Source organism: Prunus avium, chromosome 7 (assembly GCF_965620075.1).
Source record: "Prunus avium chromosome 7, drPruAviu1.hap1.1, whole genome shotgun sequence".
Classification (NCBI taxonomy): Eukaryota; Viridiplantae; Streptophyta; class Magnoliopsida; order Rosales; family Rosaceae; genus Prunus; species Prunus avium.
The window spans coordinates 30,163,237-30,187,054 of record NC_142290.1 but is presented as its reverse complement, the minus strand read 5'-3'; the positions used below and the strand labels follow the sequence as shown (position 1 = coordinate 30,187,054).

The 23,818-nt window shown below is 38.4% G+C and overlaps 4 protein-coding genes, 1 non-coding gene and 1 pseudogene across 7 annotated transcripts; 4 read left to right on the top strand and 2 right to left on the bottom strand.

Moving 5' to 3' along the window:
- The first annotated feature begins 2,237 nt into the window (after positions 1 to 2,237).
- LOC110753519 (pentatricopeptide (PPR) repeat-containing protein) lies at positions 2,238 to 6,322 on the top strand. 3 transcript variants are annotated; one of them, XM_021954431.2, is made up of 3 exons: positions 2,238 to 5,681; positions 5,773 to 5,817; positions 5,969 to 6,322. In XM_021954431.2, the coding sequence occupies exon 1, from the start codon at positions 2,987 to 2,989 to the stop codon at positions 5,474 to 5,476; it is 2,490 nt and encodes an 829-aa protein (XP_021810123.1). In that variant the 5' UTR covers positions 2,238 to 2,986; the 3' UTR covers positions 5,477 to 5,681; positions 5,773 to 5,817; positions 5,969 to 6,322. The 3 variants fall into 3 exon arrangements, with proteins under 3 accessions (XP_021810123.1, XP_021810122.1, XP_021810121.1); XM_021954430.2 differs by having other exon boundaries at positions 5,963 to 6,322; XM_021954429.2 differs by lacking the exon at positions 5,773 to 5,817 and having other exon boundaries at positions 5,963 to 6,322.
- On the bottom strand, positions 6,286 to 7,333 carry LOC110753520 (Thioredoxin superfamily protein). Its single transcript, XM_021954433.2, has one exon. It carries the CDS (start codon positions 7,163 to 7,165, stop codon positions 6,476 to 6,478), a length of 690 nt encoding a protein of 229 aa, XP_021810125.2. The 5' UTR covers positions 7,166 to 7,333; the 3' UTR covers positions 6,286 to 6,475.
- Positions 7,334 to 10,491: 3,158 nt separating this feature from the next.
- LOC110753521 (WAT1-related protein At1g25270-like) lies at positions 10,492 to 12,060 on the top strand (annotated as a pseudogene).
- A 2,348-nt stretch (positions 12,061 to 14,408) lies between these two features.
- LOC110753534 (enolase) lies at positions 14,409 to 18,227 on the top strand. The gene is made up of 17 exons (XM_021954449.2): positions 14,409 to 14,575; positions 14,928 to 14,991; positions 15,148 to 15,212; positions 15,348 to 15,395; positions 15,523 to 15,609; positions 15,700 to 15,780; positions 15,876 to 15,977; positions 16,070 to 16,150; positions 16,287 to 16,361; positions 16,470 to 16,532; positions 16,628 to 16,705; positions 16,823 to 17,017; positions 17,201 to 17,251; positions 17,350 to 17,438; positions 17,549 to 17,600; positions 17,706 to 17,762; positions 17,889 to 18,227. Exons 1-17 carry the CDS (start codon positions 14,510 to 14,512, stop codon positions 17,967 to 17,969), a joined length of 1,335 nt encoding a protein of 444 aa, XP_021810141.1. The 5' UTR covers positions 14,409 to 14,509; the 3' UTR covers positions 17,970 to 18,227.
- Positions 18,228 to 19,090: 863 nt separating this feature from the next.
- On the bottom strand, positions 19,091 to 19,173 carry TRNAL-UAA (transfer RNA leucine (anticodon UAA)). The gene has a single exon. It is a non-coding gene; the product is annotated as a tRNA-Leu (tRNA).
- A 99-nt stretch (positions 19,174 to 19,272) lies between these two features.
- Positions 19,273 to 22,117, top strand: LOC110753535 (splicing factor U2af small subunit B). The gene is made up of 5 exons (XM_021954450.2): positions 19,273 to 19,577; positions 19,703 to 19,789; positions 19,877 to 19,958; positions 21,062 to 21,188; positions 21,274 to 22,117. The coding sequence occupies exons 1-5, from the start codon at positions 19,338 to 19,340 to the stop codon at positions 21,728 to 21,730; spliced, it is 993 nt and encodes a 330-aa protein (XP_021810142.2). The 5' UTR covers positions 19,273 to 19,337; the 3' UTR covers positions 21,731 to 22,117.
- The last annotated feature ends 1,701 nt before the right edge of the window (positions 22,118 to 23,818 follow it).

Sequence of the window (23,818 nt, the reverse complement as noted above, 5' to 3'; positions counted from 1 at the left end):
AACCATTTCTTCTACTTTCTCATCCTTAAAATCCTCCATCTTCCCTATAAAGCATCACCAAGCATAACTCCAAGCTTTTCCTTCCTCCTCATACCCTTCCAAGCTATAAATACCATAGCCTTCAAGCCTCAAGCTTTTCCTTCCATCATTCTTTCCTTGAAACTCTTAAATCACCACAGCCATGGCCACAAACAACAAGTTCTCAACACCCAAACTCAAGCCTATCCACACAAAGCCAAGCACATGCATTCTCATTTGCTAAACTTGTGGGTCTTTAGCTCCCACACTCCAAGCTCTCATGCCAAACTCGCACAATCTCGGTTCAACATCATCAAGTCATCTTCAACCATGCAAAAGCACAACCAATCATTCGTCAAGCTGTTGGAAATCTACTCAAGCCACCCAACCTTTATCTCTCTCTCTCTCTCTCTCTCACAAAAAGCTCCATCCCAAATATGAAACACTCATCCTCTTAAGCTAAGCTGAAACCATAGTCCTTACCTTTTTAGTAAGAAAATGCAGACATCGCAAGCTCTTTGTCTACCTGCCGAAAACACCCAAAATCTCAAGCCTTAATCCTTTCTTTATGCTCATTTTCTCTTAACTCCCACACCACAAGCCTCTCATGCCAAGCCTAGTAGTATCTTGATTCACCAAAGCAAACTCTCATGCCAAGCCTGTGCAACATCAATGCACCATCTCCAACTCTTCGTCTAGCTGCCGGAAACATCAGCACAAAACACGCAGCCGCTGGAAGAAGAACAAAGTACTCCCCTTGGACTTGCTTCTCCCTCGGGATGCTTTGGGCCTAGTTCTCGCTAACTCAAAAAAAGGGGCAACGAAGGCTTGATTCACCACTCTATGGCGGTTCAAGAATCAACAAGCCCGGATGAGCCTTCCGATAGAAAAAGACCCCAACAACTTGCAAGCATTTTTTGTGTGGATATAATAAACACTCTTAATCATGTGAGATACACAAACATTGTCACTTGTGAACATTTTGTGTGGGGATACACAAAATGTGTATGATTCATTATGTCTAATTCTACTAGGACCAAATGTAGTAGGATTATGAATCCTACCAAAATGTTGGGACGAAATTGGATTGGATTATATCTCATCCTACTATGCCATATAATAGCACATGTCAATTCATCTAACCCCTTAATCATGTGTAGTACCAAACACATAATTGGATTAGTGTTATCATTCCAATCCAATTCTACCCTATTGTTTGTACCATATCTGACCCTCTACTCGTACAACGACACGTGGATCTTATAAACTCGCCCAAGTACCCAAGGCCTCGGACAATCGGCATCGGCCACCGATGGCATTGTCTCAAAGCTGCGAACAGCCATTACGAGCCCAACTCGTCTACAATCGGCATCCCCTACCGATTGTAGAGAATCAACCTCGAAGTACCCGCCCAAAATATCTAAGACTCGTGTCGACCTCAGAAGGCCCTCCCACGAGTCCCACATCGAAAATGAGCACTAAGAGCATACTAAATGCCCTCTATAAATAGGCCCCTCCACTACAATACAGGGGTAAGACTTTTCAGCTTGACTTTTATACTTCTATATGGTCAACAACAAGAGCTTTTAAAACAACAAACTTACTTCGGCATCGGAGGGTCTTAGGCTGGTTCCACACCGGTTCCATAGACCTTACGAGTCTCGACTTCTTTCTATTCAAGATCGGCATCCAAGGACAGGAAGAATCGGCATCCAACGTTCAATCGATCTCTCGATCGTCCATCTCGCTTGTAAGTTGCACTCATCTCCATCTGTCCAGTTTTTAGTGCCATCACCTATAATCTAATCTAATCTCAATCACTAAATATGGACTAAAGATTCTTAACTACTTGAATTACAAGATCGTGCTTATGAGCACCAAACGTAACATGCTTGAAAGTTGAATTAGACTTAGCCCAAAAAAAGTTAGTGGGCCAATTAAAAGCCCAAGAAAGAGGCTGACCTCAAAACCCATGGGCTATATAGTGAAACAAGCCTCTGACCTCAAAACCCAATGTGAAGTTCTCTTTTTCTTTTTGGTTTTAAATTTCCAAGGACAAAAGACAAAGAGGGCTTGTTTGGTACACTGTGCAAGCTTGGACTGGATTGGCTAAAGTTTTATCCCATGTTTGTTTCACCCGGTTCTAATTTTAAGTGGGATTAACTAATAATGGGCCCACCAAAAACACATTCTTAGGTGTTCTTAGCTAAACCCGTCTGGAGAGGAGGGACTAACAGTCCCGACCAAGCAACCAACCAGCAACCACACCCAATCGCCCCACAACCAACGACCCACCAAGCGGCAGCCACAACCACAATCCCCAACCACCAGACACGACCACCCGCCACCTACAGCCACCACCCACAGCCACCCAAGAAGGAGAAGACAGAATAGAAGAGGAAGAGGAGAGAATAGAAGATTTTCGAAAAACAAAACAGAGAAGAGGAGAGAAAATGGAGAAGAAGAGATGAGAGAAATTTTTCGCAAAAAACTGAGAAGAAGAAAGAAAATGGAGAAGAAGAGGAAAGAAAATGGAGAAGAAGAGGAAAGAAATTGGAGAAGAAGAGGAGAGAAAATTTTAGAAAAAAAAAAACAGAGAAGAAGAGACAAAATTTTTGAAAAAAAAGAAAAGAAAAGAGAAGTAGACAGAAGAAGAAGAGGAGAGAAAATGGAGAAGAAGAAGATGAAAGAGATGTAGAGGGGAAGAAGAAGAAAGAGATGCAGAGAGGTTCGTCCCAAAAAGAAAAAAAGAGATGCAGAGAGGAAGAAAGAGATGGAGAGAGAAGAAAAGTAAAAAAAAAAATTAAAAAATTTTACTTTTCAAAAAAAAAAAAATTGTCCTAGTCCTATCAAACATACACCAAATGCTGTACAAGTGTTATCCAGCTTATGCCATGTCCCCTACCAAACAAGTCCAGAGGGTTTAAGAAGGGTTTATGATGAAGAAACCAGGTATTTCTAATTGAAAATGGCAAGGCGCGTCTGTCTTCTTCCTAAATCCCCATTCACTGCCCCCAACAAATCCCAAAATATCATCTCAGTCCCTGTCTCCTTCTCTCTCTGCACAGACTCTGCTGCCGGCCAAACCCATCAACCACAAATCGAAGACCAAACAGAGAACCACAACCCCACAAGCCTCACCAACCTCCAAGACCAACAACGCCATGAGCAGGTCAGAAAGCTCCGAGTTCTCCTCCAACAGGGTCGTTCTGAGACTGCAAGGAGGCTCATCAAGTCCCTCTTCCTCCCCAACTCGCCCTTCTCTTCGCCCAGTGATCTTTACACCCTCTTTTCTCTCTCTGCACCCTCCATGAAACCCACATTCTCTGACATGCTTTTAGCCGCTTGTTCGGAGTCTAAGATGCCGACGGAAGCAGTAGAATTGTACGGCTTGATGAGGAAAACCGGTACGCGTCCTTGCTTAGCTTCTCTCAATGCAATGCTTGAATCTTTGGTGACTTCAAAACAGTTTGGTAAGACCCTCGAATTGTTTTCGGAGATTTTTGAGTCGGGTCAGGGCATTCGACCCGATAGATTCACTTATGGGAAGGCAGTACAGGCTTCGGTGAAGATGGGGGACCTGGAAAGGGCTGGTCAGCTAGTGAATTCTATGAAGATGAAGAGGATGAGTCTCGGTGTGTTTGTTTATAATGTTTTGCTCGGTGGGTTGTGCAAGGAGAATAAAATGAGGGATGCACAGAAGATGTTTGATGAAATGATTGAGGGAAAGACGGCACCAAATTTGGTTACCTACAACACGCTGATTGATGGGTTTTGTAAGGTGGGGGAGTTGGAGAAGGCGTTTGAACTGAGAGAGAGGATGAAGGATGAGAATGTGGCGGCAAATATTGTCACCTATAATACTATGCTTAGTGGACTTTGTCGGGCAAAGAGAATGGACGATGCGAAAAAGATTTTGGAAGAGATGGAAGCTTATGGCTTTGCGCCTGATGGTTTTACTTATAGTATTCTTTTTGATGGGCAGTTCAAGTGTGGTGATAGTGAGGGTTCACTGGCTTTATTTGAAGAAGCAACCAGGAAAGGTGTGAAGCTTAATCGTTATACTTGGAGCATTTTGTTGAATGGCTTGTGCAAGCAAGGAAACGTTGAGAAGCTAGAAGAGGTTTTGAAGAAATTCATGGAAACTGGTTTTGTTCCAGATATAGTAATTTATAATACCATCGTGAACAGTTATTGTCGAAGGTGTGACATGAACAGAGCCATTTTGGCCGTTGAACAAATGGAAATTCATGGGTTAAGGCCAAATTGCATCACCTTAAATACTTTGATTGACAAATTCTGTGAGACAAGGGATATGGATACGGCTGAGGAATGGGTGAAGAAGATGGCAGAGAAGGGAGTTTGCCCAAATTTGGAGACGTATAACACCCTAATTAATGGCTACGGGCAGATGCGCGTATTCGACAAGTGTTTCCAGATTCTTGAAGAGATGGAAAATAAGGGGATTAAGCCAAATGTTGTGAGCTATGGTTCTCTTATAAATGGTTTATGCAAGGATGGGAGGCTTCTTGAAGCTGAAATAGCACTGAGGGACATGATAAGTAGAGGGATTTCCCCAAATGCACAAATATATAATATGCTCATTGGTGGTAGCTGTACGGTTGGAAATCTGAAAGATGCTTTCAGATTTTTTGATGAGATGGCAAGCACTGGGATAACTCCAACACTTATAACTTACAATTCACTCATTCATGGACTCTGCAAGAAAGGAAGGGTAATGGAAGCTGAAGACTATTTCTCTCAAATTACAAGTAGCGGTTATAGCCCTGATGTGATCACATACAACTCCCTAATTTCAGGTTATTCTGATATAAGAAACACCCACAAATGTCTGGAATTATATGAAACTATGAAGAATTTGGGCATCAAACCGACTATATATACATATCATCCTCTAATTAGTGGATGTAGCAGGGAAGATATGGCATTGGCAGATAAATTGTTTAGCGAAATGCTGCAGATGGGTTTGGTTCCCGATCGGGCTGTTTATAATGCACTCATTCACGGTTATGCAGAGCAAGGAGACACACAAAAGGCACTTTCTTTGCACTCTGAGATGGTGAACCAGAAGATTAATGTTGACAAGATGACATATAATAGCTTGATTCTGGGGCACTTCAAACAAGGAAAAATTTCAGAGGTAAAGGGCCTAGTGGATGATATGAAGGCTCAAGGATTGGCTCCTAAAGCTGATACTTATAACTTACTTGTTAAGGGACACTGTGAACTCAAAGACTTCAGTGGTGCATATTTTTGGTATAGGGAAATGTTTGAGAATGGTTTTCTTCTGAACGTCTCCACATGCAATGAGCTTACAGATGGACTTGAAAAGGAGGGGAGGTTGCGAGAGGCCAGGATCGTCTGCTCAGAAATGAGTGTCAAGGGAATGAATGACTGCCGCTCTATTGAGGATGTTGTTTCTGTTGCCAAGGTGTAGAGAACAAGAGTTAGCCAAGATAGATAGACATTTAGAATATTGCTATTGTAAAACCCGTAGCTGTACATCTCTGCTGGGATATCCTTGAAGAAGAAATGTTGGCAGGCGGGAGGGAGCAAGAAGCTTTTCATTGTTTTGAGGACTGGTAGGGAGTTATCAATGCGAATAAGCTTCGACCCCCATATATCTTTCTCCAAACGAAAGGGTATATTATCTGTATAACTATATTGTGAATTTCACTACTGCATATCTCTTTTATCCTCATGAATGTAAGCCAAGAATTATTTATTTTTCAGATTTCCATTCTGAAAACAACATTCTAACTTCAATTGCAAAGAAAGGTAGAATTTGTTTAAACACTAGCTGAAACTCATGTAGTTTCATTTCAGTAGGTTTTCGTTTATGGTTTCATATTGGGTCGTTACTTGCCACCCTGCTTGATGCCTTAGCTAAGCTAAAGTTAATTTGCATCTTATGTTGTGGCAGATGCAGACTTCGCCTTGCTACGTATGCTTGAATCACACTTGAAGCAGAGTTGATCAAAGACTTACCTTCAGCTAATATACACCAGTTACTGTTTGCATCAAGACATTGTTACACAGAGGATCAAAACCATCGAGGATGATCTATTAGCACATATTCTGTTTATTATTAAAACGCATCTATGCAAGCATTTACAACACTTTCTATGCCATTCTTTTGGTTAATAATATTCCTTTGGTGGTGGTTTGCTTTTTATCACATAAATTTGCCTTTTCAATTCTTGTCAATAGTGAAACTAAAATAATTCATGAAAAAAAACCCATCTCTGAGAAACAAAACCCAACATTTTTCTATAGCCAGAAATTCAGAAAAACCCTAGTTGGGCTGCACTGCATCATCCCGTCCATTTTATTAAAACAAAACCAGAACTCCTCCATACCTACACTCATAAACCCAGAAACAAGACCCAAAAGAGAACAAAGCAAAAAAAAACCTTACAGACCTAACAACTCAAAATCACAGCACTTTGAGAATGTCCTCAGCTCCACTGGAAGTAAAGGCACCGCCTTCCTCCAAATTCAAGACCTTCACAACTCCATCTTCAGCCAAAAGCGAGTACCTTCTGGACCTCACCCCCAGCCCCACAGGCTTATCGCTCAAATCGAGCTCAACCCCAATGGCCTTGGTGAAATCCCCATTTCCATCAGACAACAGCAGCACCTCGTCCCCGATCTTGAGGCTCTCCTTCCAGGCCTTGATCACAAAGGCGTCGTTGACCGCAATGCAGGCAATGGTGTCGACTCCCTTGGCCTTGAGCTCGGCGGACTTCTCCACGAACCCGGGGACGTGCTTCAGAGAGCAGGTGGGGGTGAAGGCGCCGGGGACGGCGAAGAGGACGGCCTTCTTGGACTTGGTGAGCTCGGAGAGAGTGACGGTCTGGACGTCGCCGGCGGCATCGAGGTATGAGAGGGTGGCTTCTGGGAGCTTGTCGCCGACAGCGATGGTGGCGGAGATGGCGGGTTTGGCGGTGGTGGAGAAGCGGAGGAGGGGTTTTGGGTGGGGGTAGTGTTTGAGAGCGAGAGGGGTGTAGGAGAGCTTTGAAGAGAAGGATTTGGGTGAGAAGAGGGAAGATTTGGGTGCGGTGGTGGAGAGAGAGAGGGATTTGGGGGCTATGAGGAGCCTGGAGATGGTGAGAGAGGCTGCCATTTTTGCTTGTTTTTGGAGTTTTGAGAGGAAGAGATTGACTGAGGGTTGGTTTTAGTAGCTAGCTTTAGTTAATATGTTGGGTTTGTTGGGTCGGGTCGGGTTTGAGGGTTTCGGGCGGAGGGAACAACGAGAGGTTGTGAAGAGATTGTCGTGGGAGAGGGAGGTTAGATAGGAGTTTGGAGCCTTGTGTTGTGGGCATCTGAATTTGACATGCCCTCCAATGCTGGACCTATCAAAATTATCAATGTGTGTGGTTTGGTTTTGTTCATTTCAATTTTTATGGTACACTACAGTAGACTGTCGTTTTCCTCCCTAAATTATCTTACTATTCCAACTTAATACTCGGGTTAGGTTTTTATTGTTGTTGTCAATTCAGCACTTAAAATTTTATTAATAGGTCAATGTGCAAGCACATTTTTGGACGGAAAAGTGAATGAAATTTGAAAAAATAATAATAAAAGTAAGTGATGTAGTTATCATTTTAATATAGTTTCAGTGCTACATTGACCAAAAATAATCTATAGGGTTAATCATGTTAGTATCCAAAAATAATGATTTTAAATTAATGGTAATTGAGTTGTTTTTAATCATGTTATGTTGATCTAAATCATACTTTTAAACACAAGTTAAAATTGCAAATATGAACTTAGCCAAGTTGATTAAAACGAATGTGCTCCTCACTTTGCACCCGAGTTCGAATCCTACTCTCTTGTATATAAAAAAAAACACAAGTCAAAATGAATAATTGGCATCATAACTTGTCATTAGAAAGAGAACAAATTTTAATTGCCACTAACCTTTTTTTATCAAACGAAATTGGAGGAGAAATATCCATTTAATTCCCTCTCAATGACAATTAACTTGCATAATTTAAATAGTTGTATCTCGTTTAATCCCTATAAGACTGAACTCAAAGCCAACGGGGGTCTAGTCTAGTTGAAAAGAGTCTTGATTTACAAGCCCGTTGTCTCACTTTCGAACCTCCATGACACATTGGTAGTGTGTGTGAGAACCCATCTCCCTTTTAGAGCACCTCCAACGCAGCTGTTTTGCCCGGCAGGAGGGGGCCTAGGCCCAACTTTTGGTTTCAACACACAATGGCAAGACCAGGCAGTTGATGGAGTCCACACGCCTGGGCAAGCCCAAAGGCAAATCTTGCCTGGGTTTGCTGACATCATCAGCAACTAAAAAAAAAAATTTAAAAATCGAAAACAATACCAAAATTTTCAGAATTTTTATATATATAAATACCTAGTCATATTTTTCACTTCTCATGCCAAAATTAATGGTTTAAGTATAAAATAAATTAAAATGAATAGTAATTGCCCTTTTCCTTGCCATTTGGGGTGGAACCAAAAAAGGCAAGGCTGACATGAATAGTGTTAAACTTTGCCTTGCCTTTGCCTTGCCCTTGCCCTTTGGGGTGGAGGTGCTCTTATAGTTTAAATTATTGCTTATATTATTTAAAAAAACGACGTCAAGTGTTTAAATCTTGATGTGGTGGTGACTATTTTGACCAGAGAAAAAATCTTGAAGTAGTTTATAATTTGTGGTGAACTATACCATCAAATTTGAAACCAATGTGACAATGCCAATTACCGAAAACTTTCATTTTCGAGGATCAAGTTTAAAAAGGAGATGAGAGATCTCCCTTTTCAAGCTGCCAAAGCCCGTGTTGTCATTGACAGCTTGTGATATGCTTGCAAAGACCATGTCTTTTTTGTCATATCATAACTCATCAGAACTAGGTCAAACGGGTTACACCCTAAACCATCAACATGCATTTTGACACACATTAAGACACACATTTTTAACCCTAAACTACTACCTTTTAATTAGGCTAGAATTTCCGAGCAATTTGAAATAGTTGCCATTCCAGGTCCTTGAACGTTTTTCCCATTATAAATGCAAAGACAACTGGAAATGACCAACTCTTTTTTCATGGAAAGAATTTCGTTTGCTTTATAAGTATTGGTAGACCCAAACCTAAACCCTAAATCCTAAACACCAGCAAAAGCCGTTCTTTCTTACCTCTCTCGACGATATCAAAACTCAAAACGTTGATTGGTGATTGCAAAGATGAAGTCGAAGATGAAGTTAGTGATGGTAATGGTGGTGGTGCAGATTTTATATACTGGGATGAATGTATTATATAAACTAGTGGCTCAAGAGGGCATGAATCTCACCATTCTTGTTGCCTACCGGCTGATTTTTGCTGCTGCTGCTATGATTCCACCCGCCCTTATATTTGAAAGGTTAATATTTTGTTAGAGGGCCAAGGAAGATAAAAAATTTACTACTTGGGGTTTTTTTTTAAGACTTTAGAGCACCTCCAGCCTTTACCCAAGACTGGGCAAAAGGCCCCCCAAGACAGCTCCAACGGAAGAAAAATGGCCCGGGCAAATGGTGGGTCCCATCGAACTGGGCAAGCCCACGGGCAGATCTTGCCTGGGCTGCAGCCCGAAGGCGCTGACGTCAGCGCTGATGTTATGCTGACGTCAGCGAGTAAAAAAACTTCAAAAAAATCCAAAAAAATTTCAATTTTTTTTTTAAATACCAAAAAATTATAGATATTTTCCCTATAAATACATAACAATTTTATTCACTTTCTAAATTGTTTATATTTTGTTGCATAATTTTTTTTTTCTTGCTCTTGCCCTAGCCTTCCAAGGGTGGAATCAACTAAGGCAAGGCTGGCACTATTCACGTGAATAGTGGCAGCCCTTGCCTTGCCTTAGCCTTGCCTTAGCCTACATGGGTGGAGGTGCTCTTACAAATAGAGGCTTCAGATTATGGATCTTGTACATCATTTCTTGACCGGAAGAGGTCATAGGTTTTAGTTTTTAGTTTTCATTTTTTGTACTAGAGTATAGAAGGAAAAGAGTGAGAATGGAAGATGAGATGGAAGATGAGATTGAGAGAGAAGATTGAGAGGGGAGGATGAGAGGAGGAGTCACAAAAGTAAAAACAAAAACTAAAAACTAAAAAATGAAATCTATTTGAAATATTTGTTTTCACTTTTGTTACTCATTCCCTCCCATCCTCCCCTCTCATCCTCACTCCCGTTTTCACTCTCATTTTCCTATATACTCTAGCACAAAGAATGAAAACTAAAAAATGAAATTAAAATGGTTATCAAACAGGCTCTTAAATATTTTTTCTCCTACACATGCTGCAAGAGTGGTTTAGTAGAATTGTATTAACATAATTTGAAATGATTCAAATTCTGTTGAAAGATGACTTAATTGTCTTCTTCAAATAGTAGTCATTTCGTAAGTTATTCTCACCAGATTGCAATTAGAATTATAATTATTCTCAATTTACAGATGGTATTGTTTCAAGCTTTTCTCTGCGGGCTATTTGCGTAACTATAATTTTTCTTCTTCTTGTCTTTATGCAAATTATTTAAACTTTTGATCATGATTTTTCTGTTTAATCAATCATTATTAGTGTGATACAAATTTCTACATGGCCAGTGGAATTCATATCTCCAATAATTAAGTAAAAATTATTTCTTAATTTCAGGGGTTCACTGTCTCAAAATTTAAACATTGAGAGAGCCTAGCCTTAAACGTCTGCAACATATGCAATGGCTATGTTAAATCTTGTCCCAGCAATTACCTTTATCCGGACCTTAATTTTCAGGTAATGGCCTTGCAAAGCTCCTGATTTTGACTATGCTTAATCCATTAATTTTATTATATATTTCAGGATGGAGAAGTTTTCTATACGAATTAATGCAGGGAAAACTGAAATTCTGGGAATAGTTATGGGAGTAGGAGGGGCTATGCTCTTCAGCTTCTACAAAGGCATAATCATAGCCAACAAAACAAGGCATCACACAAAAGTTTTGGGAGTATTTTGTCCGGCTTCATGCTATCTTTGGGTAGCTGTGTGTCCTATGCTTTGTGGTTGATAATTCAAGTTACTTTTCTTTATTTCCTTTGAGTGTTTTTATTTCTCAAACTTTTTATTGTTTGTTATGTATTTATTTCAATTTATCAATGCAGGAAAAAATGAATAAACCATTCCCATACCCTTTCTCAAGTACGGCTCTAATGTCCTTAATGGGTTCGATTCAATCGGTAGCTTTTGCTCTATGTGTGGAGAGAGATTGGAACCGGTGGAAGTTTGGCTGGGATATTAAGAGCCTGTTTGGTATTCAACTTGAATCCAACTTTTAAAACTCAAAAACAGAATTTGAGTCCAAAACAAAGAAAACCTGTTTGGTAGCCTTATTTTTAAAAACTCAAACTCAAAAACAACTAAAAAACCACCCAATTATTAAAAATAAAAAATATACGTTTTTTTAGTTTTTTTCTAACAACCCACAAGTTCTCAAATTTTTAATATTTGAAAACAGTTTTCAAGTTGCATACCAAACATGTTTTTGAATCTTAAAAATAGATTTAAGAACTCCTTGTTTTTAAGAAAAATCAAAGTTTTTGAGTTCCCTATTTGAATAGGATACCAAACGCCCCCTGAACTTCTCACAATTTCTTATTCGGTACAAATCAACATAGATTATAACGCATCTAAAATAACTAATACTTGAACTCCTAATAGAATAATAATTAGAATGCAATTAATACTGGTATTTGTTGCTACTATTAAAAGTGTTTTACAAATTAAGTTGGTGCATCTTATACACAAAAGGGAATTTTGCAAAAATATACCTGAATTTTGTTGGAAACAAATATGAGATTCTATTTCTACTTGTTTGTTTAGGGAATTATTAACTCAGCAGTTGCTGTGACCCTAATGTCATGGGCAGTAAACAAGGAAGGGCCATTGTTTTTGCAGTTTCTCAGTTTCTCTGACTTGTGATGGTTGAAATTGTAGGGTCTTTGCTGTTGGATGAGAAGTTACACCTCGGAAGGTTGAATAAAAAATAGTGAATTTGGATGATCAATTTCAAGTGAAATAATATGATTGATAATTTTCTTTTGAAATAAATAATTAAGAGTTTGTTGTTTTCGAAATCGAAAACTGATAATAAATGTTTGCAAAAGCTTTATATGAAATCAACACCATACTGTGGGATAAAAAAGTAAGGATGATGAATCCGAATCTCAACCAAACCAAGAAGTTGTTACATCTGCTGTTGAGGGAGATGAGATGAAGATATGTATTGTGCAGAAGGTCTAAGGGCAATCAATTATTTGACAAATGGAAATGAACATTACACATATTTCCGTTTCAATTTAAATTTGTTGTAGTTCCTCCCTACTTTTGTCTAAAACAATCAATTATTGTGGAATAGTCCTATCTTTTTAAAAGAGAAAGACTACTTGAATTCGAGACTTTTACCGACTTTAAAAGTGAACATTGTTCGTTAGGGCACTTCCACTGCTGAGGGGAAGCCCTGGCAAGAGGGGGCCCAAGCAACTAAAAGCAGCTCCAGCGCAACAGTTTTAGCCCGGACAAATGGTGGGCCCCAACAACCTGGGCAAGCCCACGGGCAAGTTTAGCCCGAGCTGTTGCCTGGGCAGAATGACTCAATGCTGATGTCATAATGATGTTAGCAATAAAAAAAATTGAAAAAGTAGAAAAGAAAAATGACATCAGCAACAAAAAAAAACAAAAAAAAACAAAACCAAAATTTTCATATTTTAAAAAAAATAAATACTTAGCCATATTCTTTACTTCCCACACCAAAAACTCTATACAAATTCATCTCCTTATATCTCACATGAATAGTAATTGCTCTTGCTTTAGCCCATAGGAGTAGAACAAAAAAAGACAAGACTGCCACTATTCACATGAATAGTGACAAACTTTGCCTTGTCCTTGCCCTTTGGGGTGGAGATGCTCTTATAGGTACATATGGCTATTCATAGTGTTCAATATATTTGTTTAATAAAATATACATATTATTTTTCCATTGTCCAAAGTTCCGAGCTCATTTCAAAGTCTAACTAATATCAAGCATGCAATCGCATGCGCATGAGGCACCCATTTTTCAATGACAGAAATAAACAAAAGGTCAATTGTGAGATGATGAAGGAAACAATTTTCTAATTTGCAATACTAATAATTAACGAAAATAAATAAGGCCAAGAATTCAGAATTGACTTTGTTGGATGGCATGAACCCATTTATCCATAATTTTAATAGTTTTAGCGGCTATTTGTAAAAATGAAAACCTGCAATTGTTTTAAATAATAAATATATTTGTTTTTTTTAAACTGAATTTTAGATAATAATATTCTGCAACTACATTATAATTATTTATTACTATTATTTTAAATTGTGTGGACTCAAAGAGGCCCTGTTGTCGTCACGGACGATGGAGAACTAATAAGAAAATGCAGATCTTGCAGTTTTGTACTGAGAGTCAACCCTCAACATGCCACAATAAGGATATTCCCTCAGCTCTTGAGCATCTCATGGTGGATCACATAAAAGCCAATAAATTAGCAAATTAGCAATAACCTGATTTGAGTGGTTAAGAATAATTATCTATGTGCCGGAAGTTATGTATTCAAAAATAACAATACAAATACTAGTTTGATAACAATTTTGTGCACCACCACGTCCATCATCTTTACAATCAAATTCATCGTTATATCATATATATGAATGTTCATATTTACCATAAAATGAAATTTAATTAGGCTTCTTTCCTATTTTGTGAGTGTAATTAATGAAAAAATCTGCATCCGTGCACAACAATCAAAATTCCTTGCACAACAATCAAATTCCTTTTACCAAATTAAAAAAATATAATTCCTTATTTACAAAAAAAAAAAATTTGAATTAAATTCCTTGAGCAATCCACCAATGTACCCAAAAAAAGAAATTTTACATTTTAAAAAAACCTTGAGCATTTGCTTGGCCCACCAACACCAAACTCCAAGACTTTGAACGCCCACTGTTTTTTTTTTCTTTTAGGTACAATGTTTTGGACTTATGGTTGGTTTGGTCGCCCACGTTCATCATCGAACACAGTTAATAAAACTCTTACCGACCTCCTCACCAAGAAAGGAAAAAAAATCTTCTACACAACTAAAAAGTCTAAAATGCCCCTAACTTTTTCCCTTGGCAACCCGTGCATGATGTACAACTAGAAAGTCGCCTAACCCTCCCTCCAAAATAAATTAAAAAATTAAAAGAAAAAGGAAAAAAGCCCTAATCAAAATTACAAAATAAATATTGGCTAAATGATTCAGCAAAACCTAAATTATTCAATCCAACGGCTGTAATTAACAGAGGCTCCTCTACAAATACGTGGTGCACCGTCCGTCTGTTCACACTACTTTGCTCACTCTTCTCTCTGTTTCTCTCCTCTCTCTACGCGAAGAATACTCATCTACTTCTCTCAGTCTCTCTCTTTCTGCATCTATGGCTACGATCCAGACCGTCAAGGCAAGGCAGATCTTCGACAGCCGTGGCAATCCCACCGTCGAGGTTCGCATCTCCACAATCTCTCTCTCTTTCTCTCTCTTCGATAATTTCGAAGTCTCCGATCTGCTTGTTTAAGCACGGAGGCACACTCATCTTGTCTAGTTTTGATTTTTTCGGTACGTTTCTTTGTTTGATTTCTCTTCGAACTGAAACGATGCGTTTAATCCATGACAAGAGATGGAGATTCAGTAGTTTTGTGTTTGAGGCTGCGCATAGTGTTATTCTGATTATATATATATTAATTTGTTGTTTATTTCGAAAGTTAATTTTGTGATGTTCAATTTTTCAGTCCTTGATTTTGTTGCATGTAGTTCTGTATTATACGATTGAAAAAACTGGATGTGTGTTATTGTAGGTGGACATTGTTCTGTCAGACGGGACTTTGGCTAGAGCTGCTGTTCCAAGTGGTGCATCCACTGGTATATTTCTCTGATCTGATTTTCTTTTGGTTCTTCGAAATCGAAAGGCTATGATTTTGATTCAATTGTGAAATCGGAATTCAGGGCCTAGCAGTTGATTGGTTAGTATGCCTATTGTCAAACACTCATTATTTATTGTTTTTAATCAACTTGTAGGAGTTTACGAGGCCCTTGAGTTGCGTGATGGAGGAAAAGACTACCTTGGAAAGGGTGTCTCAAAGGTGAGCTATCGCGTCACCGTTACTTGTTTTTGTATACCAGTACCACCCACAATGAGCGTTGCGATGATCGATTTTCCATTCGTTATATTTTGTTTATGTTATAGTCATTAACTCAGTATTCTTCTATATGTGTAGGCTGTCAACAATGTGAACTCAATCATTGGACCTGCTTTGATTGGCAAGGTTGGTTGAATTTACTGTTTCGGTTGTCATTATATTGTTTGGAACCTTAGAATTGCTGCTGATGTTTTACTTGGCTAAGTAATGATTTCTCTGGGTATAAACTAATGTTTCTGGTTACATCGTGCAGGACCCAAGTGAACAGACTGCTATTGACAACTTCATGGTTCAACAACTCGATGGAACTGTTAATGAGTGGGGTTGGTGCAAACAAAAGGTACAATATATCTGTTTGTTATATTCGGCCTATATCTGCAAATCCTTGGTTGTAAAATTAAATTAACTGGTATATGTTGTGGTATTTCAGCTTGGTGCAAATGCCATCTTGGCAGTGTCTCTTGCAGTTGCCAAAGCTGGGGCTAGCGTCAAGAAAATTCCTCTTTACAAGGTAATATTTTCTAGATCAGATAATTTCTATTGCTTTTCTTTCCTTTTTGATTGTTCAGTGTTCTGATTTTAGTGTTACTGTATTTTCAATTACAGCATATTGCCAATCTTGCTGGCAACAAGAACTTAGTGTTGCCTGTTCCTGCATTCAATGTCATCAATGGAGGATCACACGCAGGAAACAAACTTGCAATGCAGGTATGCTTCCTAAAAATCTCATTGATTTTTCTTTTTTTGTTGTTGTTAATTTGCTTCTTGATTTTGAGTATTTGGTTAACTTGGGTCTGCAGGAGTTCATGATTCTTCCTGTTGGAGCTTCCTCTTTCAAAGAGGCCATGAAGATGGGTGTGGAAGTGTATCACCATCTAAAGGTGGGTACCGTGGGTTTCCTTTATTTTACGGGAGTGGGGGATGTACTCTCTTAGAGTTTTTGGGAATGTACTATCTTTTTGATTCAGTCTTGCTCTTTAATTGCTCACTGACCACTCTGTCTTTTGTTCTCTTTAGGCTGTGATTAAGAAGAAATATGGTCAGGATGCAACCAATGTTGGTGATGAAGGTGGTTTTGCTCCTAACATTCAGGTTAACAATAGTTTGATGAAACCGAAGCATTTAACTGAAGTTACTAATTATTCCTCCTTGTTCCTTTCACATCTGTCTACTGAAATCATCCTTTTTGTGTGAATTCAGGAGAACAAGGAAGGTCTTGAATTGCTCAAGACAGCCATTGAGAAGGCTGGATACACAGGCAAAGTAAGTTTATTTTTCAAACCAAAGTTTTTTTTACAAAGAAAATTTGATGATATTGCAAGAGTATTGAGGGAAAATTATTGTTGTTTTCTCTTCAGGTTGTCATTGGAATGGATGTTGCTGCATCTGAGTTTTATGGATCAGATAAAACCTATGACCTGAACTTCAAGGAAGAGGTGAGTTGTCTGTTAATATATCCTCTAATTGGATGCAACTGTGTTTATCTGACCTCGAAATTTTTTGATTCTTAATTACCATTAACTAAATATTCCTTGTTTGTTTTGTCTGCACAGAAAAATGATGGTTCCCAAAAGATCTCAGGAAATGCTCTCAAGGACCTTTACAAGTCATTTGTGAGTGAGTACCCTATTGTATCAATTGAAGATCCATTTGATCAAGATGACTGGGAACACTACGCCAAGATGACAGCTGAATGTGGAGAACAAGTACAAATTGTGGGAGATGATCTTTTGGTCACCAACCCCAAGGTCTGCATAGATTATTGATTTATTCTATTGATATCTTAAAGCAGTATTTTTCTTTCTTTCTCTTTTATCCGAAGAGAAAAGGGAATCAATTTGCAGTCTCTCTGAAAGAACAGAACACAAAAGATAGGTTAGGACATGTTCTCACTTTTCTTGATATCTCCACTTTTCTATTCCTGTTTGCAGAGGGTTGAGAAGGCAATCAAAGAGAAATCTTGCAATGCTCTTCTTCTCAAGGTACAGCAAGAGTCTCACTCTTTAATAGATCTTATTAGAGCATGTTTTTTTTACCATTATGAAAATGAATAACACCTTTTAAACTTGTTTGGATACAGGTGAATCAAATTGGATCCGTAACTGAGAGCATTGAGGCTGTAAGAATGTCCAAGAAAGCTGGGTGGGGTGTTATGGCCAGCCACCGAAGGTTAGGAAGTTGAACCTTGAATTGCAATGGCATAAACTGAAATTCAATTCTCTTCACCATAATCTAGTGATTTCTAGTAGCCTGATGTGGTTTAAATTTTTTGACTGCAGTGGAGAAACTGAGGATACCTTTATTGCTGATCTCTCTGTGGGTTTGGCCACGGTAATTATCTAACCTGAGTTCTGTGTCTGATGACATTAATTACAAGCTCCCCAACTTTTCCTCGAGTCCCAGTTCAATTTCTCATGAAATTATACTTTTTCTCAGGGACAAATCAAGACCGGAGCTCCCTGCAGGTCGGAGCGTCTTGCCAAGTATAACCAGGTCTGAACTAACATCAGTTTCTTTTGCCTTCGTATGATTTTGTAGAATTTTGTTGACCGTTGTTTCTTCAAATTTCTTCAACTTAGATGTGTGGTTTCTGAACATCTTATGTTTTTGTATGTGCAGCTCTTGCGAATTGAGGAGGAGCTCGGTGCAGAGGCAGTCTATGCTGGAGCCAAGTTCCGCGTACCCGTTGAGCCCTATTAGAATATCAAGTGCTTCCAAAGCTTGTGCGGGATGAAATGAAAAATCGAGCTTCTCAAGGAGGGAATAAGTTTTTACATGTAGAATGGGTTTTAGTTATGGGGAACTTGAAACCTTTTTTCCAATAATTTTCAGAGAAGTTTTGTTCTGAGAGCTTGAACACAGTGCACTACATAACTTTTTGAGTAAGCGTGTTCGTCTGTGTAATGTTTTGAGTTGGTTTTAAATGTTTGCTGCTGCTAGTTTTGGCTTATGGTTTTATCAACGTGCCATCGGGAATTCTCTCTTTAAGTTTGCCTTTTGAGAGAGCACTTCTTCATCGTCTTCATCTCCATGGTGTTCAATTATAATAGACGACATTGTGCTCAAAGCGCAAAAGTCGTTGCCATAAAAACAATAACAAGAAACCTCCAAAAGCTCTTACTAGGCCCCATATTTATTTATTTGAGACAAGGCCAGCATTATTCGCAACTTATTAAATCTTAACCGAAGTTAAAATTTCAAAATTCTCTCTAATAGTTCGAATATCCTAGGCTTGTTCCTAGGCTTGTTGGTCAAAGCCTCGTTGTAGAAAGTTCAAATCCTCTAGTTCTAAATTAGCAACTACACATTTCAATTGAAAAGAATCACCATGGACCGTTGTTAAGTTGATGACCACATGTTAAAGATCCATGTACATTGCATAGGTTAAAATATGTATTTTATTGTACTAGTTTTATAAACGTAGGTGTAAATTATATTTTTCATTTATAATTAGTTTTTTTTTCATCACGCGAGAGCTATGTGGGATTTACAAAGTTTTTTTTAAATTCTATTTTGTAATTATATATAAATTATTTTTATTAAGAAATTTTATGATTGCATATATAATTCAGTCAAAAAACCAGTAGCCACAAAAGATCAATACAATTAAGTCGGTGAATGCATAATTGGTGCAGTACATAGATAATTTAAAAGTTTATGTATATATGTATATATATATATATATTATGGAAAAAAAAAACAAATTGTACTTTTTCCATTTCATTAATTTGATAAGAAGCTACATTATGGCAAGTAAATTAATTAATTAATTACTTAATTTTTTAAAAACACCTGAAAATTAAATGTAAAATTACAAAATATGCAGGCTGTGGGGTTCGAACCCACGCGTACTTATGTACAGTAGATCTTAAGTCTACCCCCTTAACCTCTCGGGCAAACCTGCTTGTTGTTTATTCCTTTGAACTTTATGTTATATATTCTTTGCTCACATAAATACAAGTTAGAAACAACATAGCGCTGCAGCTGCGCGTTTGTTTAAACTTAAAACCCTAATAAGATCAAAAACAGAGAGAAGGGCACCAACATCATAATTCACGGGTCTCAGCTATGGCGGAGCACTTGGCATCCATCTTCGGCACAGAGAAGGACCGTGTCAACTGTCCCTTCTACTTCAAGATCGGTGCTTGCAGGCATGGCGACCGATGCTCTCGCCTCCACACCAAGCCCAGCATCAGCCCCACCCTTCTGCTTTCCAACATGTACCAGCGGCCCGATATGCTGACCAACCCCGGCGTCGACCCCCAGGGCCAAGCCCTAGACCCTCGAAAGATCCAAGACAACTTCGAGGTCTTCAATCACATCCCCAATTTCAATTGAAACACACACTCTCTCTCTCTCATCTTTAGGTTTGAATCAGAATTTGCTATTGGTTTTCTCATTGATTTTATTTTTGTTGTGATTGTTGAGTGCAGGATTTTTATGAGGATCTGTTTGAGGAGCTGAGCAAGTATGGACAGATCGAGAGCTTGAATATCTGTGATAATTTGGCTGACCACATGGTAAAATTTCTAGGGTTTGTCTCTTTTTTCTGTTCAATAAGTTTTGTGTTGGACTAATTGATTGTTTGTGTATGTGTTTGCGAGTAGGTTGGTAATGTGTACGTTCAGTTCAGGGAAGAAGAACATGCTCAAGCTGCGCTTCAGAATCTCACTGGGAGGTTCTATGCAGGTTACTTTTACCTTTCCCCTTCCATCTAAATTTCTGATACATTAGATTAATAGTCATGATGGTATGGCGACTTTGTTTGCCGTTGTAATCCGTTCAGCAGAAGTCAATTTTCATCTGTTGCTTGATATATGTTATGCAGATGTACTGTGTAACATCACAGTTCAGAGTGTGTTGTTTTGCAAAATATTATTGAACTTTCCAACGTAGAGTTGAGTTTCATTGAAGACTCGGTTTAGAATGCTTGAATCTCCCTTTTTTTTTTTTTTTTAAAACATGCCATCTATCAGGTCTGGCCTTAGGATTTTTTCATATTTTATTTTTATATTGTTAGAAGACCTTACATATTTAGTAGATTATGAGTCATTTGAATGAGTTACTCAAATTCCATCAGTCAGTCATATTTCATGGCTTGGCATTAATGTAAACAGTCATATTTCCATAGGAAAACCTTTTGTATGCAAAGTTTTTCAGATAATTGTCTCTTGGTGATACACTATTATATAACCGTCTAGATATATATAAGAGAATGGTCAATGAATACATTTGAGCTATATAGATACATGAGATTTAATAATAAATCTGGTTTCAGGTCTTTGGGATTTGAGATTCAAAGTTTCAAACCAGAGCTAGTTTAGCCCAAGTTGGGTTGGCAGGACCGAATTAAAATTTCTGAGCTATAAGCATTTGTAGTTTGGCTCATCTTTTACTCATCTTAGATTATGATCTGATGAACTACATTTTGGTCAGGTAACTCACAGTTAAGCAAGGATTAGCGTAGTGTCTGCACTATATTTTTTTTAATTGGACAAAAGCACACAGATTTAGTTCCTCAGTGACATATTTATTCTTTGAAATGAAGTATGTGGGTAGAATTCCGTCTTGTTTAAGGGATTTGTAATTTTATTTGTTGGAATTAGGAGAAAGCATGAGTTATGATCGTTTTGTTAGTTGGTTGTGGCATGTGTTATTGTGGCCACTGCTATTTCTCTCTTATCTTTTATTATTATTTCTTCTTCATAATGATAGTACTCATTGAGTGTAAGATTACTGTTTTCACGAAATCAATAACATTTTGGCAATATGATGATTATTAAATATACTAGGGCGCCCCATCATCGTCGACTTTTCCCCGGTGACGGATTTTCGTGAAGCTACATGTAGGCAGTATGAAGAAAATGTATGCAATCGAGGTGGATATTGCAACTTCATGCATTTGAAGAAAATTAGCAGGTGAGATTATTCTTCTCTTGTTTTACAAACAGCCTGATTTTCATGATGACTTGGTAGTTTATTAACCTATTTGTGCCAATTTTAGGGAGTTGAGGAGGCGATTATTTGGGAGAAACAGGAGAAGGCATAGTCGCAGTCGAAGCAGAAGCCGTAGTCCTCAAAGGCATCATCGTGGTGGTTATCAGGAGCGACCACATGGAGGTCGTGGTTTTGGCAGAAGAGGAGGAGGAGATGATGACAGAGATCATCGTTTCCATGATAAAGCCAGGAGGCCTAGAAGCCGTAGTCCCGGACGTAGAGGAAGAAGTAGAAGCCCTGTGGGCACTGGGGGGAAAAGGAATAGGAGTCCTCCAGCCAGGGAAAGCAGTGCTGAAAGAAGGGCTAAGATTGAGCAATGGAACAGGGAACGGGAACAGGTGGACTCCGGAAGTAAGTATGATAATAACAACAACAACAATAATGATGATGAATGGAATGGTTATGCTGAGAACAGCGATCAGTACTACGAAGATCCTCAGCAGCAGCAGCAGCAGCAGCAGTAGCGTGATAGGTACAAAAGCAAGCTTCCTGCTTCTGAGATCAAGCCTCAGTTATTTCAGGCAGCTAACCGTGTTACTTGTATACAAGTTGGCTGTCGTCCAAGAGCTGTGTCCAGTATTAGATGTGATGGGTTTTGGAGGCGTTAGGGTAATTTCCGGATCCTGGTGCAGGAAAACGCTGGCTGCAAGGGTGAGTTATTATTATAGGAAAGATCCAAAGTGTACGGGAAGTAAGAGACATTAATGTTTTTACTAGAATTATGAAATATTGTCTGAGATGTCTTATTAAAGTCTTTAAGACCGTGTTGTTAGAATTGTTAGCGTGATTTTTATTGCTGCTTTTGCTAATTTGAGCTTTGTGATATATTTATTGTTTCCCAAGTTCCTGTATTGAATTTTCTTAGATAGTATACTAGTATGGCTCGCTTTAAACAGTTTTTACCGTTAGTAACTATTTTGGGTTCCTGTGAAAACAGGATGCGCATGGCATGCCAAGCGTAATTGGCTTGGATGGGAAGCATGATTTTAACTGGAACTATGCAATTTTTGTTTGGGAAGGAATCAAATGATATTATATTTTTCTGAAAGTCTCAAATCCTGAGGGAAAATAATAGCAATTTTTGAATATCACAATCCTAACCCTCAACCCAATCCTTCCTAAACCCTAATCACAAATCTATCTCTTTATCCATTTTTGTGACTTATCATAATCCAAATCCTTTATTGTACCACACTCGCTTCGGATTATCATAATCCTTCTTTCTCAGGTTATCTCCAAGAGCTTGAATTGATTTCTGTTTTTTTTCCTCTCTTATTTTCTTTACAAGTATGGTATTTATGTTCCCATTCCAATTAAACAATTTAACTCTGAAAAGCACTTTGTGAAATGACAAAAAATGTGAATGCTTATGTCGTCGGATGGAAAGGAATGTTAATACCAAATTTACCAATACCAATGGGAAGGCATGTCAAGAAATGGAATTGCTAAAATAGGTTCGATTATCTCCAAACTCATCATCAACCATAATTACATATTTGCTATCCTAGTTTCACTAGTAAATCATTTAAAAATGAAATCATACTCTTAGTAGAACTAGTAAAACCTTAAAAAAGAAATCACACTCCCTAGGGTAAGTGGAAACAATTAATCCTAATCTCCTACGACGAAGATAAATGAGAGGCATTTCTTGCGTAAAAAGGCATCCTAGTAAGACTAGTACATGGATTCTGATCATTATAAAAGGAAACCAATGTCAAGAGCAAACATCAATCTCTCACCCATCAACAAAAGCTTTTCACATCTCTCTCACACACAAACGCAACCTTCGCTTTCCAATCGAGTTCAAGATGTCGCCTGCCTTCAAACCCAGTTACACCAATGACGACTATATCGTATACGTGACGGCAGAGGATCGATCAGGTTCCCGGGCGAATGGTGATGCTGATCCATCCCTTTCCATTGATCATCTGGTGGTCTCAGTTACTTGGAATGTCAAGAGAACCTACTATTCGGATACTGACCTCAACAAAAGATGGCCAATCAGAGACCTCGATGAAGAGCACGTATTCGATGGCATGCAATTACCATCACCACTAGAATCAGAACATTCACTGCGATTGCTTATAGGCACCATGACAGTTGATCATATGATAAACGAGAAAATACCGTTCCAGTTCCTTGGCAACAGGCTGCGCTGGAACGAGAATTCTTCTCGCTCTGCAGGCACTGCAGACGAAGATCAATGGACACCATTAGAGAGCGTACGTGATATGATTCACAAAATATCTGGTGTTCTTAATGGTATGGTTCTCTCAGGCCGCAAGAAGATGGACATTCGTGTGACATTTCATAAGCAAATTACACTCTCTCCTCAACAATATGAAGCAGTGGCTAGGCGGGCTAGGAGACTTTGAGGCTTTGCCTTGGAGAAGTTATATTTGACGGATTTATTTTCTTTACTTTTAAAGCACTTTTCGCGATTTTCTGTTTCTAGCATTTAATTTCCGTAGTTTCATCACTCAATGTGGTTATTTGAAATTTTTTATTGAAAAGTTTATTTTATTATTATTTTTTGTTATCGACTTCCAATA

What these genes read in the sequence shown, in the direction of transcription:
- LOC110753534 (XM_021954449.2), top strand. Translation starts at nt 14,510, where the DNA reads ATGGCTACGATCCAGACCGTCAAGGCAAGGCAGATCTTCGACAGCCGT. An exon ending in AAGTGTATCACCATCTAAAG is followed by an intron (nt 16,151 to 16,286) that starts GTGGGTACCGTG and finishes TGTTCTCTTTAG; the next exon opens with GCTGTGATTAAGAAGAAATA. An exon ending in GTTATGGCCAGCCACCGAAG is followed by an intron (nt 17,439 to 17,548) that starts GTTAGGAAGTTG and finishes TTTTGACTGCAG; the next exon opens with TGGAGAAACTGAGGATACCT.
- LOC110753520 (XM_021954433.2), bottom strand. Translation starts at nt 7,165, where the DNA reads ATGGCAGCCTCTCTCACCATCTCCAGGCTCCTCATAGCCCCCAAATCC.
- LOC110753519 (XM_021954429.2), top strand. Translation starts at nt 2,987, where the DNA reads ATGGCAAGGCGCGTCTGTCTTCTTCCTAAATCCCCATTCACTGCCCCC.
- LOC110753535 (XM_021954450.2), top strand. Translation starts at nt 19,338, where the DNA reads ATGGCGGAGCACTTGGCATCCATCTTCGGCACAGAGAAGGACCGTGTC. An exon ending in CACTGGGAGGTTCTATGCAG is followed by an intron (nt 19,959 to 21,061) that starts GTTACTTTTACC and finishes TAAATATACTAG; the next exon opens with GGCGCCCCATCATCGTCGAC. An exon ending in CATTTGAAGAAAATTAGCAG is followed by an intron (nt 21,189 to 21,273) that starts GTGAGATTATTC and finishes TGCCAATTTTAG; the next exon opens with GGAGTTGAGGAGGCGATTAT.